General features: G+C 41.4%; 1 protein-coding gene across 10 annotated transcripts in view; it reads left to right on the top strand.

The window, feature by feature from the left end:
• MYO3B (myosin IIIB) overlaps positions 1-20,946 on the top strand; it is a 410,453-nt gene that overhangs the window by 131,823 nt on the left and 257,684 nt on the right. For 9 of the 10 annotated variants that reach the window (XM_075609095.1, XM_075609097.1, XM_075609096.1 and 6 more), the window contains one exon: positions 8,315-8,380. In XM_075609095.1, coding sequence (XP_075465210.1) covers positions 8,315-8,380 — 66 coding nt within the window. Of the gene's footprint in view, positions 1-8,314; positions 8,381-13,673; positions 14,148-20,946 lie in introns of those variants that run through there. The other variant, XM_075609103.1, reaches the window with a different exon arrangement.

Below are 20,946 nucleotides of genomic sequence, written 5' to 3'. Positions count from 1 at the left end.
GAGCCGGTATTGCTGTTCAGGACGTGATGACAGGCGCATGCGTGAACTGCCATTTGCCTATTGGGCGATATGTACTTACTCGCGAGTGTACTTAAAGTGAGTGTACTTAAAGCGGGGTATGCCTGTAATTTCGTAGCAAGGAGAGAAAACGGGCTGGCTATGTGGCACAATCGGTCATTCTATTACCAGTTTCCATTGCTATGACTCACTAAGCTCCGATACGAATATCGCATGGCGATCATGCATTTATTGCCATTGACTTCAGTTGATGTAGGATCACAGTGCGAAAAACTGTACCAGAGGTTAGTGAATCTCCTATGTTTGTTTGGGCGCAGTAATTTATGGCTGGAGTCATTGCTGTATATCGCTGGTAACATGTACTGCTTTCTGTAGCTCCCAAAAAGTGTCAGGACGACAATGTAAGAGACTATCTAAACTGGTGGCCCGGGTACTGGTGATTTTAAAGAAAGATAACTAGCTAATGTTTCTCCCTTCCAATGTCTATTATAGTTTTATAACTATGACTTAGAATAGCATTTTAAGTTGATAGTTTGAAGAGTGAAAAAGAATAACTACTTCAGTTAACAACTGCTGGCTCTATTGAACCTTACTTTTTTCATCTGTTACGCAGATGTTTGCCTGTAGAATGGGCAGATGGCCAAATCTACTAAACACTGCCAAATATAAGAAAAGATTTCATGCAAAGAAATTGCACATTTACTGCAAACATTGTCTTTGCTGGCCAATTTATATTCTGAATATGTTTTTTTTTATACCATTTTGTCACCTAAAGGTCATTTTTATCCCCGTGCATTAAGTTTGATAAAATTTACATCAGTTTATGCATGATTCGAGATTTTGATTTAGCTCAAGCTGAAAGGCAATGTACAGGAAAGAGTGAAGAAAACAGAGTACTATTGAGAGTAATAACGGATCCAGAGGGGGTTAGATCATAAAAATATTAGGGACTTTATTGGATCATCAAACACACCCTTGGCGGGGTGACAGAAACACAAAATGCATTTCGCGCATGTAGCGCTTCATCATGATCAGGGTGTAATTGAGTGATAGCAGAGGTGGGAGATAGAAGGGGGGGGGAGAGTGAGAGACAGAGGGGGAGAGAAATACAGGTGTGAAAAGGAGACCGCTGACACGTGTGTGTATGTGGGTGGGGGCGGGGAGGAAGGAGGTGGTAACGCCGACACGTGTGTTTGGGGGTGGGAGGGGGTGTGGTAATGCCAACACCATCCCCATTGAGCCCTTTCTTTGCAAACCCAGTAGAAATGTGTGCACATGACGATTCGCTTCGCAGCAGTTATGAGTACATTTTCCAAAAGTTCACAAAACCAGCTAAAACTGAACTAAAACATTTGGCAACAAAAGTTCTAATGAAATGGCCCAAATAGTTAAAAATTCGGTATTTTGCCTTTTCTTAGGTGGCAAATTGCCAGCCCTGCGACTTTTTAGATTATATTTTTATGTTTAACTGAATTGGAAAGCGAAGGCAATCAGAATAAATGAATATGCAATACTCATTCACTTTTTAGCGTCAAACAAATTTGGGGTGAACTTTTGAATGAATGCAAACATTTTCACTGAACTAAGGGTGAATTTTCCTAAACTCTGATATCCAGATTTTGAACCTTCTCTGGAGTGTTACAGTTCAAAGTTTTATTTGAAGGTGTCTACGTTAAGCCTTTAAGCTATTTTCACAAAAATAGGGTTTGCCCAATAAATTATTTTAGCAATATCTGCAGTTAAAACATTCTGTCACAGCTACAATTATTTAACAACAATCCAAGAGAAGTACTTTATTGTAATGCTCATTACAGCAAAGGAACCATATGTGTATTTTACCAACTTTTAGATCCTGGAGGCAAGGAAACAAACTTTAATTTTTAATGGGAGGTAGACTTGGCCTCCATTCTAGATCCAGAAGACTGCGAAGATATCTTTAAAGTCAATGCGAGGCCCATGCGCTCTGCAATTAGAGAAGCTAACCTAAAGGTTCTCCTAGGTGGTGGTATCCCACTCTTTCTCTGCCACATACTCGCCACCTTTCTGGAGAGGTTTCGCTCCTCTACATGTGGTGGACCTGTCCAAAAATGAAAACTATATGGAAAAAAAGTCAGGACCCTTATGATAGCTTTAGTGAATTCCAATATTCCCCTGGATCCCTAGGTGTTTCTCTTAAATAAGACTATACTGTAGCTAGATTAGACAGGTCTCCTGGCAAACTGGTTCTACATATTATTTCTGCCACTAAATGGGAAGTTGCTAGACGATGGAACAAAGAAAATCCACCATTCTGTAGATTACAAATAGGATATGGGACACAATGTTCACAGTGACATGTCAACCCTGGTGTGATCATAAGAATAGAGTGTAACACCATTACTATAGGCTACTTTTGTTAAACGCTAAGAACAGTCAGTTCCAGATTATATACAGTATTAGTATACTTATTTGTCCTGCTATAAATCTTTGATTGCTAAGGTTGTTACCTTCTGAATGCAGTTTTAGGATGCCACCCAACCTTCTCTCTCCTTTTCCCCATTGGAATTTTATTGTCTAAACAATCTTTAGACAGATATTTACTAAGTGTGATTGGTTAAAAACACCTGCTGAAGGCAGAGTATGCACAGATACAGTATGGCTGTCTTTACTTTGTAAATTTGTGATTACTTCATACTTTACTAGGGCATTTGGGTGCTTTCTGCAGGAAAACAAAAAATAAATTCTAAAAACGAATTTTAGTTTGAAAGGAATGTAATGGTTTCTGGTCATTTCTGGTTGATTCAAATGTAACATTTACAACTTTACAGTACAGTACAATTAGGTTCCTCCTCTCTAAAGATAGTACTAAAAATAAATATGACTTGTACTGTGACACGGGATGCAGCAAACATGATAACAGAAGAAAAAAAATGAAAGCAGAAACATTACATTCCCCTTTTTTTCTTATTATTTTCATATGTAAATCATGTGACAATGTATAATTCTACATTCTTACCTAAGCTGCCAATCGTTTGGTGCTCCTGTTATAAATCTGTAAAAAGCCTGATTGTGTGCCTAACCAAATGGCCGACTTCTAACTGTGTGCTGCAGTCTGTGAAATTTTACAGCTTATATGTAACATTATATTACTAAGTGTAATACATTATTGTTACAGCTTCCAGAGTAATAGACAGTCTGCTGTTTGGAACACAGCAACAGATCTGTTTGTGATACTTTGTTGCCAAAGTGCAGTGCTCAAAAAGGTGTGTATGAGAGCCTGTTTCAAAAGAGGAAGTGGATGCGACTTTCTAAATGATTTCTGTAGCAACTAAAGGATGATCAGTACATATAAAATAAATCGTTAAAATTTGCATTAGGAGTTAAAAAAATGCTGACCGTATTGTCTAATACTACAGAACTGATTTATTAAACCAACAGGAGTTTTCACTTTTTGCTGCTTTAAGATGGGTAATTATGTGCGATTTGTGTAACTCCATGTAACATGTTGTATGCAGAATACGCCACAATGCAGCATAACTTTTTTTATTACAAGAGCGTATCATTTGCAAATCAATAAATTAATATAAATTGTAAAGTATGTGTACAGTAGCTTCTTGATGTTCATAACAACCAAATACTGTATATGGGTACCTTTATATGATCAAATTATTAGAGATTACAGCCTGGACTATGCATGCTGTTTTTATATGCCAAGGAGCAAATAGTTCATAGGGCTATACCCACAAAACACATTTAAATCAATGCTCTTACAATGTGACATTACCTACAACAGGAATGGACGTTCTGTTTCCTAAGTTAACATGGTATTCTTAAAGCTAATTATATGTATGTATGTATATCTTTATTTTTATAGCACCAAAAGTATACTCAGCACTTCACAAAGACAATACAGTACAGGAAATTATAACAATACAATAAGCGCAGCAAAGTCAGACAGTAGGAAAGGAAATCCCTGCCCCAAAGAGCTTACAATCTAAGTGGTATGATGGGAGATTTACAGAGACAGCAGGTGGGGGAATAAGTGATGTAGATGGCAGCGCTTGGCTACAATGGTTGGTAGCAGTGAGTGTGGGACAGTAGCCACGTGTGCAGGCTTTTGGGATGCTTCTTTTGCAATGTGAGTTTTAAGGTTGGTCGGTATTAAATTAGATGCGTTAATACCATTAGCAGGGGAAGAGGTGGCAGGGAGGCGTGGGTGAGAGCAGGTGTGTATATGGCTGGGTCCAGGATTAGGAGAGAGATCCCCAGCAGCAGGAAGGAGTAGAAAGAGAGAAAGAAGGTAGAGGATTTGTGGGCGCTTTTTGTTTAGGGGTGTAAAAGTTACTAGGAAAGAGGTGTGTAAAATAGCAATGCTGTGTATGGGCACAGGCATACAGTAGGTGGAGGGAAGGAGAAATGAAGAAATGTGGACAGGAGGGGAGTGGAGAAGTTGGTGAGAAGAGAAAAATATGCACCACCTCTCTTTCCACCTTTAGGACCTTTATTAAAACACACCTCTTTAACAAAATGTAACGGGTATTCCCTGTGAATACTGACGCTACTACCTGCTGTGGATACCTGTGTGGCTCTCAGGAGCCTAAGCCTCCGCTCGGGGAGCCTGGAGTACATACATATAACACAATCTCGTGGTGCAACGCCTCCACCTGCGATGGCTCCCACCAGAGGGAGTGGTTCCTCGTAGGACAAATATATATCACTCCAAACGTACTTATTTATATATCAACAGGTGTCCCTCTCTAGAGGAGACACTAACTACTGCGTCTCGCAGGACGCTCCCACCTACACCGGGTGATCCCACCCCGTGTCCAGTAACCCCACACAATATGTCCCCCACCCTTCAAGTGAGATGATATGTGTGATTGGTCCCGTGTGAATATAATATAGGATCGTTGGTGCACTTGGTGATGGTTTCCTGCCGAGCACTCCTGTGCCCGGGCCTGCCAAGGAGCTTCACAAAGGATTCGAAGGCTGATGAATACAGGAACTACCGTCCGGGGCGATCCCACCCGGATGGCTGCTGCAGCGGCAGCGGAGGTCTGAGCCCAAACCTCTGGATGTACGCGCAGCGTCCGCTGTGTCCCTAAGTGACTCTGGATAGTAAGGGGCAGGGTCCCTAACCTGGGGCCTGTCCCTGAAACAACTCAAAGCTACTGGTGGCTCAGGGCTATCTGGGGCCTAGGGGGTTGCTGGCCTAGTGCAGAGAGTCACTGACTCTTGCCCCCTACCTCCTTCCCCTAGCTGCTCCACACGCCGACTAATGTGCTCCAAACCCCGCGAAAAGTATCTATTCTCCTCTGCCTGCAGGGAGATGCTGCAGCCCTATTGGCTCCCTGGGGTCATGTGGTGCGCTCCTGAGGCTCATGGGATATGTAGTCGCTGCTGTGAGCCCTCTCCTGATTGGCCCCCGTTCGCGTGCTGCAACTGCACATGCGCAAACTTCCGTAGTGGCCACTCTGTCAGGGAACCCATTGCGCATGCTCGAATACATAGAAGATGGCGGCGCCCTGGTTCGGGAGCGCCGGGAGCCTTCGCAACGCGATTGTGGCCCTAGCAACCGGCCGCACGCATCCCCGGCAACCCCCCGAAGCAGGATCCTGACCGCCCCCACTCTTGCGACCGGCCGACAGGACCGCCATTGGACCCGGCGACACCCACGATCGCCAGCAAGGTGAGGGGGGTTGACAGGCAGAGGGGGACCTGGCTACATCAGCATATGGGTAGCTCTGCTGGCTGATACTATACATCTCATAAGCACTGACCTTGGCCTCTTGCAGACACACTTACCAGAACTCCCTCCTCTTGTCCCTGTAAATTCTCCCTGCTTATAAGCTCTTCGGGGCAGGGACTCCCTTTCCTATAGTTTTACGTCTGAAGTGCTTATTCTCTTTGTGTTATAATATTGTCACGTGTATTACTGCTGTATAGCGCTATGTACCTGGATGACGCTATATAAATAAAGACATACATAAATGCAAAACAATGTCCAAAATACATCTCATTTGCATGGGTTACTATCACGTTATTGTACTGTTGCATAATTATGTGTTATCTTCCATTAATCTTTTGCTAGAGTGGGAAGGAGATGGAAATAATGCTGTGATTTAAATCATGCCTAACTGTGGCGTTACACCCATGCAGACCCTGCAAAAGCCCACGTCAGAGTCTGGATGGTAGTAACGCTAAGTTTAGCTATGACTTCAATAACGTAATGTTAAGTCCAATCGTTAACCGTAACAGACTTTAGTGGATAATACCTCATTTGCATATCATTTGCATGTCATTATCACCAAAGTTATTATTGTTAACGCCACGCTCTTTACGGTAGAGAAAACATGACTTATCATTATATTATTGTCCTTTCAAGATACTCTGCACTGTTAGTCTTAACGTGACGTCAAATTAGGTTAACATCAGAGCTTTGTGGATCTGGTCCTTAATAGACTTTCTGATGGGTTTTCCATGGCTGAATATCGCAGTTGAACTGCTGATGCATTATTGGGCTGCCTGAAACGGCATCTCTCATAAAAAAAAACTGTTATATTGGATCTCACATACGTGAGTTTGATGCTTTTCATACCATGGCCATAAATTCATTTCATAGCTATGTGTTGTAAGCCTCTCATGCAGTAAATGCATTCTTACATTTCCCTACATGTTTGTACAGATTCCAGCTGGGTTTAAGACATGCACTTGATAACGGATGTAGAAATATACGATTTTTTTCTCATTATATTGGTTACTCAATATTAGGTGAGAAGTTGTGTGTTAGTTAAAGTCATGCTTCTATTTTCCCATTTAATACATGGGTCAGTATAGGCTGTGAAAACACTTTTGAATTAAAGTCAAGTGATGTTTAAATCTTGGTAATTTAAATATCACATGAATCCCATCTTTGTCATGTAGCTAAATTATAAATACATCTTCATATTAATATGATGTATGAATACACCTGATTTCAACAATGTAGAAGAAAAGATATAAGGAGATGTATTTATTAAGGTATTTTTGCTCACAATATGCATTTTCATCTTGTATTTCTTAATATTACTGTATTGTGAACCTATCCTGTTCCATTTGCATCAACCTGGGATTTGATGATAAGGGAGGAATTAAACAACACTCGTATTATAATTGGGTGCATAAAAATCTGCGTACGAAGCAGCATTAATTACCACAATACATGTTGGGGAATTTGCTTTTCTGTTCCTTTTGTATTTACCGTTCCCAAGAACATGACATTTTATTGGGTTTGTGCCTTGCATGGCTGACGGTGTCAGCATCTTGTGCTCATACTCAATATGAATGAGGTTATCAGCAGCAGACTCTATAATAATGATGAATGGCCTGTCTATAGGATAAGTGTTCACAATGTATGAAAATAAACAAAGCCACATGAACGTTGTGGTTCTGAATTAATTGGGGGGGTGGGGGTAGCTGTTGAGATAAAACCTCTTATTGGTTTCAAAAATACCACTGACTGACCCACGTATTACAGTACACTCCTTCCTATGTAAGCTGTAAGGCAGTGATAATGTTTGTAATGTGTATTTAATTACTACAGTAAGATACTTTCTCGCCCTGTCAGCAATATGAATAAGTAATATGAAATCCAGAACCTCCTTTCCAGAGAATACATGTTTTATATATATATATATATATATATATAAACACACACACACACACACACACACACACACACACACACACACACACACACACACACACACACACACACACACACACACACACACAGCTATGTGGGCACCACTAGGTCCCTATCTTTCCCTGGGATGACCATCTCTGTCAACCCACATAAGATCCACAGTGCCCATTGTCCATCCTTGTGATCCATGGAGGTCATTCGGTGCGCAGAATCTGTTGTGATAGGAATTCAGTAGTAGAAAGTGGTGGAATAACAGAGCAGCACCAGTATCCAGCAATCAGAAAAATAATGATCAAAGGGGGCTCCCATAACAAATATATATTTATTAAATCACGTGACCAAAAACTAGGTAAAAAAAACTCACCTACACGTTTCACACAGTGTACACCTTGATATAGTGCATTCTGTGTGAAACGCGCAGGTGCGTTTCTTACCTCGTTTTTGGTCGTGATCTAATAAATATATATTTTTTTTATAGGCGCCCCCTCTTGATCATTATTTTTCTGATTGCTGGATACTGGTGCTGCTCCATTATTCCACCACTTTCTACCAGAGATAATAAAAAATCAATCTTTATCCCCCAAATTTCTGCGTGAATGTAACTGACAAAAGTGTATTCTATTTTTTTTCTAGGAATCCCCCTCCTACTTTATGTAAACCAGAGAGATGGTGCCGAGGATTCAGCTACTTTATTTCACAGTAAGTATTTTCATTAGAAAACTACTCAGAACGTATAGTCTCGAAAAGCAGGAAAACAGTCTGTAATATTGCTGCTTCTGTGACTTCTTGGATATAAATATAACACTTTTGGTGAATCTTATAACTCATTTGTCCCTATATATGTACAGGAGTGGTAAAACTCTGTAAGAGATTTCGTAACAATGTGTTGAATTCGCTTCGTAAGGCTACTTCCTCATCTGACAAATACCGTCTTCCACTTATCTTTGGCAATGTTCGTAATACAAATAAGTTACCCTACAAATAGCAGCTTTCTGGAGGATTTTATGTGTAGCCAGGACTGGTTCTTGGCTACCAGTCTGCCCTCACTGGCAGTAAGCCCTGGTAAGAGCAGGCCTGGCAGTACTTATCATGGGTTTTCTCCGCTCCCAGCAGTGCCCTTGAGTGACAGGGGAAGGAGGTAGAACCAGGTCTGGGTTGCCCAATCCATGGTCAGACCAGGCTCCCTCCTCCTGGCTGTACTTTAGGGAGTGCCTCGCCGCACTTGAGAGAGGCAGATCACACACAGGTTGCCTGAATATTGGGCTTTCCCTGTTCCTCTTCCCCTCGGGGGAGAGTGAGTGTGCACATTTCCCATGCCTCTGCTAGAGGGGCACGGAAGAGCTACGACTGCTGCAGGGGCCATTGACTTGTAGTGCAGGTCCAGGGACCATCCTACAGCTGGACATATCACCAGAGACTGCACAGGGCAGAATAAACCGTTCCTGTTTCATATACCTCCTGCCTGGTGTGTGATTTTACTGGGGAAGGAGAGGGATTGTTTCTATCATAGGAGATTGCCTCCATATATCTGTAGCCTGCGACAGATGGAGGTGCTGCACTGCTAGAAAACCATGCTGGGTATGTACCCCAGAAATCTGTCCTATGTCCCCACAAACATCGTCAGATGACTCAGCCCTCCTGCTTACCAACAGATAGCATGCACCACACACGCTGTAATGGCAAAATCTCCCATCGGGTGGGGGAAACACCGTTACCTATGCATATTTAATATGAACAAATGAAGAGAGGTGTTCCATCCAAAGAGAGAGAAGAAGAAGACCCACTTGCATGCACTCTTGACTACATCTAAATTGTAAAGAATAATTATGTGTGGTGAGGTGCGGCAGGGAGATGCACCCATGAGTATGTGGATTTAGAGTTGAAGGGAGTACTCATGAATCAATAAATTAATAGATATAACCCCTATATTGATCTGTAGCAGGATAATTGGAAAATACAGTATATCAAACCAACCGCAAAAATGATTATCTAGGTGCTTTATCTCCTAACATTAGGCAGCGTTTCATGTAGTTCAAGTTTGTTTTTTCTCTCTCTTAAAAAGTTTGGATTAGCAAGTATTACATTTGGTTCTATGTCTTTAATTGTTGCTATAATTACCTTAGTGCACCTAATTACGACTATAACATCGTTGAGCTATGTTATAGTGCACCTAACTACGACTATAACATCGGTTGAGCTATGTTATAGTGCACCTATCTGCGACTATAACATAGGTTGGGCGGGTAGATCATCTAGGTTTACCAATATTTAATATGATCAGCAAAATCTTAATATTAATCATGCTTCAGTTCCTAATATTTACAGAATCACTATCCGGATTTCTCTGTTAATTACCGATAAAATATGATGTACAGTAAGGGGGTTCATGTGAGTTCCCTCATAAAACTAGTGCTGAATAAAGATATAAGATAATATAAGCTTAGCAATATACTGTATATATTTATTGGGGGAATGTAGCTTTAAAACGTTGATATGTATTTACCCGTGTGGGGTTGTCACCACCTCAGTTGGGTTGGACATCAGGTTGGAGAAAAGGCCATACAATTTCCTCCAGTTATTTTGGAACATCTTACTATTGTTTTTATATTCAGTCATTTTTAGGAATAAGGATTTGTTCTTCAGCTTTTATCACTCGCATTTAAAAATAAATAAATCAGAAGCTCATCTGCCCCATGTGAACCTATATTTACAATGTGTCTCATACTTTTTATTTATTCTTTTAGCTTTAATACAAACCGAATTCTATGTTATCTCTTCTCTTGGGGCAACAATTTAACAAGAACCAGTTTATCAACAGAGAACAGAATTTACCTCCTGCCTGGAAGTCACAGATAGAGCGAATGTTTTGATCTACCTGTAACCCCCTCACCCCTCCAAGATCTGAAACAATTGCTGATATACTGTACTATTGTGCTCCAGTATTCTGTATGCAAAACACGCTCACAGAGTCACAATACTCTGTTTCTGATATCCCCTCGTTATTTTCACAATATTTATGTGGTTTGTTTTTGCAGTGTTCGTGGAAAATGATGAATGAATTGATCAAAGGTTTATGAGATAAGATAGCAGAAATATTCTATTATTTTTCCCCGCAATAGAGATGGTGGTGGGATAAAAACTGATTTACAGCCATGTGTGTTTAAAACATTACATGCTCTATCTACACGAGCTATCTATGTTAATGCGTATTGCAATGAAAATGCCAGCGTGGTAAGCCATGAATGGTTTAAGCCAAACCATTTGTATGTGCAAACAATGATTAATTTTGCCAATCACCTGAGGGTTGTAGTATATATCAAAACCTAAAATTAGTTTTATGACATCTTACACATAATATAAAAACAAACACATTATTAGTTCAGGCCAACCAGCACAGTTTGTTGGAAAATCTGATTTTGGATTTTTGTGTTAGCAGTTATCACTTATTTTTTTGTCTTACTTACAACCCAGTTATTTGTTAAGTTTGTTAGCTGTGATGCTGAATTTCCCTAGCAGTGATATACTATAAGACACCATAACTACTGTAGTTATATGAGCACTTCTAAATTACAGGGGTTTTTAATAAAAATTATTTCAAATGTAACCATAAAAATTCACAGGGAGTCATGGCACCTTGCTTTTATTTATTTTTAAAAACAAAATTGGGTTAATATCGGTGAAAAATTGTGGCACGAATGCTGTTGTTTTCCCCACATTTCAAAAATAAATTGGAAAAAATGCTAAACTTTGCCGTTTTTGACAAATTCTAAAAAGAAATTCTGAATTTTTAAACCTGCCCCCCAAAATTATGATAATGTAGCACAATTTGAAAAAAAAAGCAACAACTTGCGAACAGTTTGTACATCTCTAACTATAACAATAGGCATTTGGGTTGTTTAGATGTGGACAGGTTTGGATGTGCGATGCCTTTTCAAGTGTCCATAACTTCAATAATTTATGCCAAAGTTGTTTGTATTAGCCATAGTGAGGGATGGTAGTGAAGACTTGTTAGTATTGCATTCATGGATATAAAACTGACATTAGAAACAAAAGCAACTACTCTGATACAATGTAATGTTTTATTTATCATAGACCTCAATAATTGTTTATTATTTCAAAGTCAACCATAACAAGAGAATGGTGAGCAAATAATACGGAATATCAGTTTGATCTCTCAAGTCTCTCATATTTCACTAGTGTTAAATGATCTGTGATCAGTGTCAGGAAAGGGAATTCATTTTTTTTCTCTCCTAAAAAAACACACTCAACTTATTTAATGTGATCCTCTTATAAGCAGTTTTTGGATGCAAGCAGAAATATTGTTTGTCTCTACAGTATATTTTATTACTCCGCTACTGTTCCAACATTACCTACCTGACCAGTCAAAGAAAGGCAAAATGATCAGGTTATATGTGTCATAAGATTTGATATTGTGGCACAGTACCACACAATAACATATTTTTCTATAAAGTCTCCCGACTTATCAAAAAATTAGCTTTCTTAAGCACATTCATATAATTAAGTTAATAGCTGCTCTCCATGCTCGAGTTAAATGTCACTGATGAGTCATTTCCAGAGAAAGCAGGGACATTTTTATTGCCTTCAAAGCAGGATAGATAAACACTAGATTAGCCATGGTCGTGCTACAGATTTGGGGCATTGCACTTACTGTGTTTTGGTCTGATTTTTAAGGTCATTCATTATTGTGACTAATGTGAACTTTTGTGGTGTAAGCAGACCAAACATACAGTATACAGTATGGTAGAGGAATTCCATACATCAATCTGTACTAGCCAGCAATGTTCTAAAAGGATTGTCCGTTTTATTTTTTAAAGATTAGAAAGGGACTCTCTGTGTATCCTGAATGTGTTATTAAATTACACACACATATCAACGATGTTCACGTTTTTTACAATTTATTTTCTTAAATTCCATTGTACATTAAATCTAGGCTTTACCCAGATCCTGTTTAATTTGCGTTGATGGGACATTGCGGCAGTCACCTGTCTTTTGTTGAAAATATAAAAATAAACAGGTTGCATTGTAATGTTTTTTTCCATATTATAATAATAAGAAAACAGTTAAGTAAAAGTTGCGCGCTGAAAAAATATTTTTACGTGGTAGGTGCCCTATGGGTTCGGGGGAGGGGGGGGGGCTGCTCCTTTCATTTGTCCTGGGCCCCATGATTTCTGTTGGTGGCCTTGCCCCCTCATGTCTCTCTCTCTCTCTCTTTGCTCCACTCATGTCTCTCTCTCTCTTTGATTCCCTCATGTCTCTCTCTTTGATCCCCCTCATGTTTCTCTCTCTCTTTGATCCCCCTCATGTCTCTCTCTCTCTTTCTCTCTGTTTTTGTGACGTTTCAGGGGATACCTGCTTCTCAATGTGTCCCCGTCACCCCTGTTCTCCCTGCCTCTGACCTACCTCCTCCACCTCCTCGTTCATCTCTCCCTTCCTCCTCCCGCACCCGTTCCTCTGCGCCCTGTCCGGACGCACGCCCAGCTCTCACGCACGTTCCCCGCAAGGTGCGCGCTTATCCCCAAACTCCCGATCCCCCCGCGGCACTCATCGCTCGCGGCGCCCCTTGATTCCCTCTCCTGCCACGTTACCTCCTTCAGCTGCTCCTCCTGCTCCGTCGCCGTCCTTGGCGAGCGCCCCCGTGGCGCGACGCTCCTCATGCTCCCTGGCACACACTGTGCGCGTGCATCCAGCCCTTACAGAAGGTGCGCACACGCTCCACTTGTAGGTCTTCCCTGAGCCCTGGTTCCGCTCCTCATAGTGTGCAAGCCATTTCCCTGTCTGATCTACCTGTCTCCTCCCTCTCTCCTTCTGACCTATCTCTGCAGCCCCTCACTCTACCCTCTGCTCCTCCTCTCTCTCCCATTGGTGCTCCCTCCTTTATAATCCCTGCCTGTCCTCTAGCTCATTGCTCTGCATAGCTTCTTGTGACCCCTGTGTGTGCAGTCTCTATGCTTGGCTCTCCTGTCTCTTTCAGTGCTGGTTCCTGTCCCTGTTTACCTTTGGATCTCCCTGGCTTGAACTCTGCTTTGAATTGGATTACCCTTCTTTCTTCTATCCTCGAACACTGGCTTATGGACTTGATTACGCTGCTCTCTATTACCCCTGAACTCTGGCACACGGACATTACTATCCAAACTCTCATACCCAGGACATTGCAAGTATCTGCTAACCTTTTCTCAACAGGCTCGGCAACGCACTACCACACTCCGGCTATAACTGCACTTCTGATACTATACCTCTCTTTGCAAGAAGTCAGTAAGGATGCTCTCGAAGGTTGTTGGTTAGGGCCATCTGAGAAGGTTGACACATGGCTATGGAACGTCACTATAAATATCACATGACGTACTCAAAAAGTAAATCAAAGAAGGACTTACGTTTTCCTTGTGATCTCACCAAGTTTCTTTAATGTATCAAAAATAAAGCAGCAATACAGAAAAAGGAAAAGTTAGCAGACACGGGCCCGATGAAGATGCCTGGAGGCCTTGAAACTTTGCTCTATTGTGCACATATGTGTGTGTCTGCTAACTTTTCCTTTCCCTGTGTGCTATGATTTTTTTCCGGCCATCTTTGTTTTGATGACGTCATCTTAAAGGCAATTGAAGCTCAGCCATTCTGATTGGCTGGAGTCATTGCCTTTAAATGACGTCATCATTGGGTTTTTTTCCCCTCAAATCACATGTTTCTCACGGCTCAATCAGGGCCGTGGGAAACATTTGACCAAAATGTGACGTCATAGGCCTATAAAAGCCTATGTCGTCTCATTTTGAAGCCAGACGCCGTGGAGGGAAGACCTCCCCTCCTAAGAAGAGAAGAAGGGCGGGGCGTAAGAAATGGAAGAAGACGGAGAAGACCCCAAAGAAGAAAAGAAGACACCAACACTGACGAAAAGGATTACAAATAGAAGAAAGAAGACACCGTTGTGGATTGTAAGGGTTTAGTATTTTATGGTTACCTGTGGATTGGTTCGAGACCTTCCGGTTCCCCTGGATTTCGGTGAGTGGGCATCTAATGGTAAGTAAACACAAGAAAAGTTTATTATTTTAACTTTTACAGGTTTTTTTATTTTTTTATTCATGTGTATTTTTTTAAATTCCATTTAATGCCCCTGAATTGATCTATGTCCCTATGGATATACATACATACATTCAGGGCCATTGAATGGGTGTATTGTATGGGATTTTGGGATGTAAATGCATTGTTTATTATGCTCTTTTATTTCCTCTGTATGTTATGTATATACATACAGGGATAATACATGATTGTTTTGCTAATGTTTATGTATCTCATGTATCTCTAATGTATTTAGCAGCTTTATTTATACATTTGTGTGTGTAATGTAATTTTTATTTAGTGACATTATTTTTAATGGCTTATTTCTGGTACTTAGATTTGAATGATGGTGGTTACTTTCAATTAGAATTATTTTGGCAATGGTTTGGCTTTAGGAATTGAATAGGGAATTGTATAATTGATTTGGATTGTACTGTAATTGGTTTAGGAAATTGATTGATTGATGGTAAATTTCTTTATGTTGCTTACTTTCTATTTGATTTTGTGGATGGCATTGGTGGTTAGGGGACATTGTTCATAGTGTATTTTATTTTGAAATAGATTTTGCATAGTGTTACATGATGCACAGATTAATTGCATCATGTACACACTCAATGCAATTGTGTGACATTTGATATACATTTGTCTAGCTGCTGGTTTAATTGTAAGATGCAATGTGGTGATTTTCAGATTAAGATTTCATGTTTTTATTTATGCATGTTTTATGTGTTTCATAATGGGCAAATAATCTATTATCCATAGAGAGGGGGGGGGGGGGATTGATGTATTTCATGTATAGGTCAGGTTTATTTTTTTTTACATACAGGGTTTGTTCCTTTTGGTCTGTAGGGGACCCCTGGAGACCACCTGATGTCTCCTCGGGCTTTCCACGGGTACCAGCCTGGAGGTGTCCACGGGAGATAGCTGTGGGGAAGAACCGGTGGCCCCACATCTGTTGGGGGCACCGCGGACCCCCCTGGGAACCACCCGTGGGCCCACAGACCCCCGTGGGAACCACCTGAGGCCCCTCAGACACCTGTGGGTCTGACCCGGGGCCCCCCAGACAGCCGCGGGCCTACCTGTGGAGACCCCATTGTGGCCCGCGGAGACCACCTGGTGGACCAGGGCGCCTGGCGGGGACCACCCGTAGGCCTCCAGACTCTGTTTGAAACATGGTGCTGGGCTACTGTGAGGTTTACGGACACCCGTCAGGGTCACCGGGGACTCCCGTGGGCCTGGGGTATTAACCCTGTATGTAAAATAATAAATCATGTATTTATGGGGGGGCACAGGGGGTGGGTTATGTATAGAATAAATATAATGATGTTTATTGTGGGGCTGTGTATTGTTTTTCTTGTGGGTACTGGGGATGGGGGAAGGGGGTATTGTGGGTAAGCCTCCCGCCTGGGTTAGTGGGTGAGGGTGGTTAGGCCTCACGGGATGGGTAGTAGGGGAGGGTATTTAGGCCTCCGGAGTGGTGGGTGAGGGTGGGTTAACCCCTTAATGACTGTAGTGGTTAATGACCGCTAAGGTGATTAAGGGGTTAGGGGCTATTTTTATTCTTGTGTATGTTTTGCAGCACCGGAGGGACATGGGCAGGAGGAAGATGAGGATGAAGACGGCCTTCATCGTGGGTGCCTGGAAAAGGTAAGTGTAATATGTTTTTACTGTATTTATTATAATTTATATGTATTTAAAATGGGCAAATGCATTATTATCCATATGTGGATAATAGTAATTTTGCCCATTACTGTATTGTATGTATTAGGGGGGTGTATTTAGTTATAAATATTGTTTATTATTTTTGGAGGCACAACATTGGTACCGCAGGCCCGCGGGGACCCCGAGACGGCCGCGGGGACCCCCGCACTCCCGCAGGGACCCCCGCTTGGTGAGCCGGGGACCCCCGGACCCCCGCGGGGTCAGCCGGGGATACCCGCTTGAACCCCGGCCTCCCTCGGGGACCCCCGCGGGGTCAGCCGGGGACACCCGCCAGCCTGTTGTATGGGTTTTGCGCAAAAATATTCTAAGTCCAGTTTTTTTAGCGGCTGCCTTGAGCTGACGTGTTTTCTTGAACGCAACTTTCACGTACGCTAAGGCTGCGTAGCTTAGTGCATCACGCAGAAGGGCAGAATTGAACACAAACAGGGTAAAGAACAAGCAAAGTTGGACTTAGAAAAATTTCCAGGAAAAAGTCAGTTTTAGAACGCAAAGTGCCTGTTTGCGTCTCTGTGAATCGCGTTCAGCGCAACATCACGTTCTAAGAGCACTTTGCGTTCTTAGAACGACTTATCGGAGCTTAGTGCATGACCCCCATAGTTCTTACCTTGCTGCAAAAATGTGGTTTGTGAAAAGGAAAACAGATTGCTAGTGATTTCTAGTCCGAAGTAATATTTCATCAGTAATTAGAGTTACTGGGCTCTGAGACAAAAGGTTGAATTTGATTTTGTGATTATTTTGGTCATTTGTCTACTGCAGTCTTTGTCTGCAAAGTTGAATATAATGCATATTTTTGGAGCTTCATACAGCATTGTTCACTGTGCCTTTCTTGACCTTTAGATTATGCAATCTGCATGTTGGTAATTTAATCATCTATGCAAGCAATCTTTAAACGTGTTTTCTCTGCAATAGATCACGAGGTAATGAAGCATATACAACAAGAAAAATGTCTTAAGTATAAACAACGCTAAGTAATGCTGTAATTTGTTGTGACGTTGAAGATACTGTTAGTGCGTGAGAATTTATATTCGAATGTTATTCACAGTGGTACCGTTGAAGCTTTAGGTCAGGGGTGGTCAACTCTAGTCCTCAAGGGCCACCAACAGGTCTGGTTTTAAGGATATCCCTGCTTCACCTCAGGTGGCTCAATCAGTGGCTCAGTCAATGAGTGAATGAGCCACCTGTGCTGAAGCAGGGATATCCTTAAAATCTGGCCTGTTGGTGGCCCTTGAGGACTGGAGTTGGCCACCTCTGCTTTAGGTCATTGTTTACTATGCTATTTATGCCTGCAAAATGACAGAATGATTTTAGCCACGGCTGATGCCACATTAATAATCAATGTTTAATTTATTTAAATGAAAACATCAGACCATATAGCTGTGAGCCTTTGGCCATTAGCGATAATTGACTCATTTATATGTATTAGTTATGCATTTGTCAATGCAGAGCTCCTTACAGCGTAGTTATGATAAATGAAAAGCAATACATCTATAAATCCCACATTGCTTTTTCCCCATGTGAGGATCTTCTGCCTGATGTTTGTGTCATTTTCTTCATGAGCAGGCTCCTAACATAGCAATTTAATTACCTGCTTCATCCCTGAAAGGTAATCATTTGTGTAACAGGCTTATCTTGTTGAAGTTCTAATGCAAGCATTGGTGGAAACCTGAGATTCTCTCACTTGGCTTGGTATTTTCTTTCTCGTTTTGCCTCTAATAATATTTAGGGTTCTGCTTCTGCCTTTTGGTTTGGGTTGTGCTTTTAGATTATGGCAAGTTGATCATCCTATATATAAACATTAAAAGTATTTATTGAATAAAGTGGAACATCTTAATATTTAACATAATATTTAACTAATATTTAACTATATATATATTTTTTTTTTCTAAACTGTAATGAAATATTAGTTCATTAAATGCAAGATACTAGGGCCTTATTTACCATTTGTTGTATAAAACAATACTGAATGGCGGACACTCTCAGGGCTTGCTCAAAATACATAGTTACATAGTAGATGAGGTTGAAAAAAGACGTACGTCCATCAAGTTCAACCTATGCTAAATTTAGACAACAGATACTTTATCCTATATCTATACTTACTTATTGATCCAGAGGAAGGCAATATAACAAATGTATTTAAATAATGATGCTTCAGACCACTATTGGAACCCCAATAGTCAGGATCCCAATAGCGCTCCAAAAGGGTCAATATTTAAATACATTTTTGCGCAATAGTTGGAATGTTCCACAATTTCTGAGAATATATTCCTGCATAGTTTGAGGTTTTTGTTCCATCAGATTATACATGTGGGGAATTATGGGTGGGGGGTAGGGGTGTGTGCAGGGTGGTTTGGTTGGTTGTGAAGGGCGGGATGAGGGGGGTTGTTCACGTGATGATGGGAGTGATGTGTAGAAAGAAGGTATGTGTAGAAAGTGATGAACGATGGGGGAGTGTAGGGAATGATGGGAGTGTATGCTGGGGATAATGAGGGGGTGTGCAGGGGAGGGATGTATATACAGTAGGTGATGGATGGTGGAATCATTGGGGGAGGGGGTGTGCAGGGGATGACGGAGGCGATGTGGATGGTGGTGAGAAAAATTTAGCGGGGGGAATGAGAGGGCTGGAGCTTGTAGGTCTGGGAGGGGAGCGGTATTAGGAGGTGAAGCTGCTGGAGAGGAGAATCTGGGTGGGGGAGGAAGGGGTTCTATGTCACCTGCTCTGCTTTTAACAAATGAAGTGGTTTTCTAGATGTGCACCAAAACAGCATTTCTTTGAGCGTTAGTACTATATACTGTATATCAGGGATAGATACAGCTTTAAAGTATTAATACTACAGGGCACACTGTTCTTTCACTTGGTCTCAACATGTCTTTGAAAGGGGAAGCCCCACATAGTTGAGTCAACCTTAACATGAAACTTTTACTAATTTTGTGTCCTAATACAATGCTGTCTGGAATGGGATATGTTGTGATATTTTTCCCTAAGGCTCCCGTTGACTCCTATGAAATCTTTGTGATGTTCTGAGTTATAACCGGTGATGCTGTCTTATCTCGGGGAACAATGTCACTCGCTACATCTGCATGAAAAATCCATCCATTTTTATTCAGAAATTCATGCTCACAATGAACTCTTACACTTGCCGATTATTTAAAGGTACCAATCGCCCACATTTAATCTGCTAAACATCCACATCCTACTGCACCGACACACTTTATTCGAGCAAATACCCAGTATGTACCTGGCAGATACCTGGAATGCGCCGCTCCTCACCTCTGACAAGCCCCGTTGCGTTTGCCTTCCCAGCCTGGGTTCATGCCTGGCTGACGGGCGGCTGATCTGTTAAATGATAATGATTAGGATTTAATAGGCTGCAATGCTTCGCGTGTCTACCAGATGGCATAAATTCATGAATTATAATGCAGTATATATATATATATATACTGTGCAGTATTGCAGCCAGCGGGAATAAAATGTTTCAATCCCTGCCTGGAAAATACCTCAATGCACTCGGCAGAAAACAGTCACAAACCTCAATACACCCGGGTATACCCGAATTCGTGGGACTAGCCGAGCTCGAATAAAGTGTGTCGCCAGTGTATATCCAACTTCCGCAAAATAACCCAGTGGTTAAAGTAAAGTAACCCAATACTAGTGTCCACTAGAGTCCATCGGCAGAGATACTGAAACACAACTGTACAGTGGACACTACTGCTTCTAATTCAGTTGTTAACATTTTCCATCAGTCATTTTGACATACCCGTAACAAAACTACTGCTTTTACTGTGTACTGTATTTGATGTACAGTAATTGCCACAATTTAAACCTAAGGGTAGAAGATCTTTACTGCAAAGTGGTACTTGAATTTGTCTTAATTTGTACATTTCTATGTTTATCATAATACTGATTAGGTTACATAGCAGAATATGTCTTAAAAAGCAATTTGACAATATTCACATTATCAAACGCTTTCAGTGCTAGAAGGATGTGCAATGCATTGTGCTGGCTAAATTAGCTATGGTGCCTAGGTCGGGGGGTGGGTTCTCTCCTAACAGGTTTTGTTGTCTTCCATGATCTATTTGATTGATTAGATCCTCTGTGGAAAGTTCTTATGCTACTAACGTTGAAACAGGATTTGCATGACTCTGTTGGTATGTGTATTTAAGAAACAGGTTAGTGCCTTATTTTGTTCCTTTTTAATTCTGGAGGTAAGAAAAAGTTGAGACTCCGTGGTGCTGGGTGCCCTGCTGCTGCCTATCCAGAGTCTGTGCACTATGCTGCAGTCTGTCTAGACAGAGCCTGTGTGGTCTGTCCAGTACCTGTGTACTCTGCTGTGGTCTGTCCAGTACCTGTGTACTCTGTTGTGGTCTGTCCAGAGCTTGTATGCACTGCTTCCAACCTGCATGCTCTGATGGCACTTGTACAGAGCAGAGCACTCTGCTGCCATCTTTCTAGAGCTTGTGTCCTGTGCAGCTGCCTG

The sequence above is a fragment of the Ascaphus truei genome, chromosome 7 (genome assembly GCF_040206685.1).
Source record: "Ascaphus truei isolate aAscTru1 chromosome 7, aAscTru1.hap1, whole genome shotgun sequence".
Lineage (NCBI taxonomy): Eukaryota > Metazoa > Chordata > Amphibia > Anura > Ascaphidae > Ascaphus > Ascaphus truei.
The sequence above is the reverse complement of the archived record's forward strand: the minus strand, read 5'-3'. Positions and strand labels throughout refer to the sequence as shown.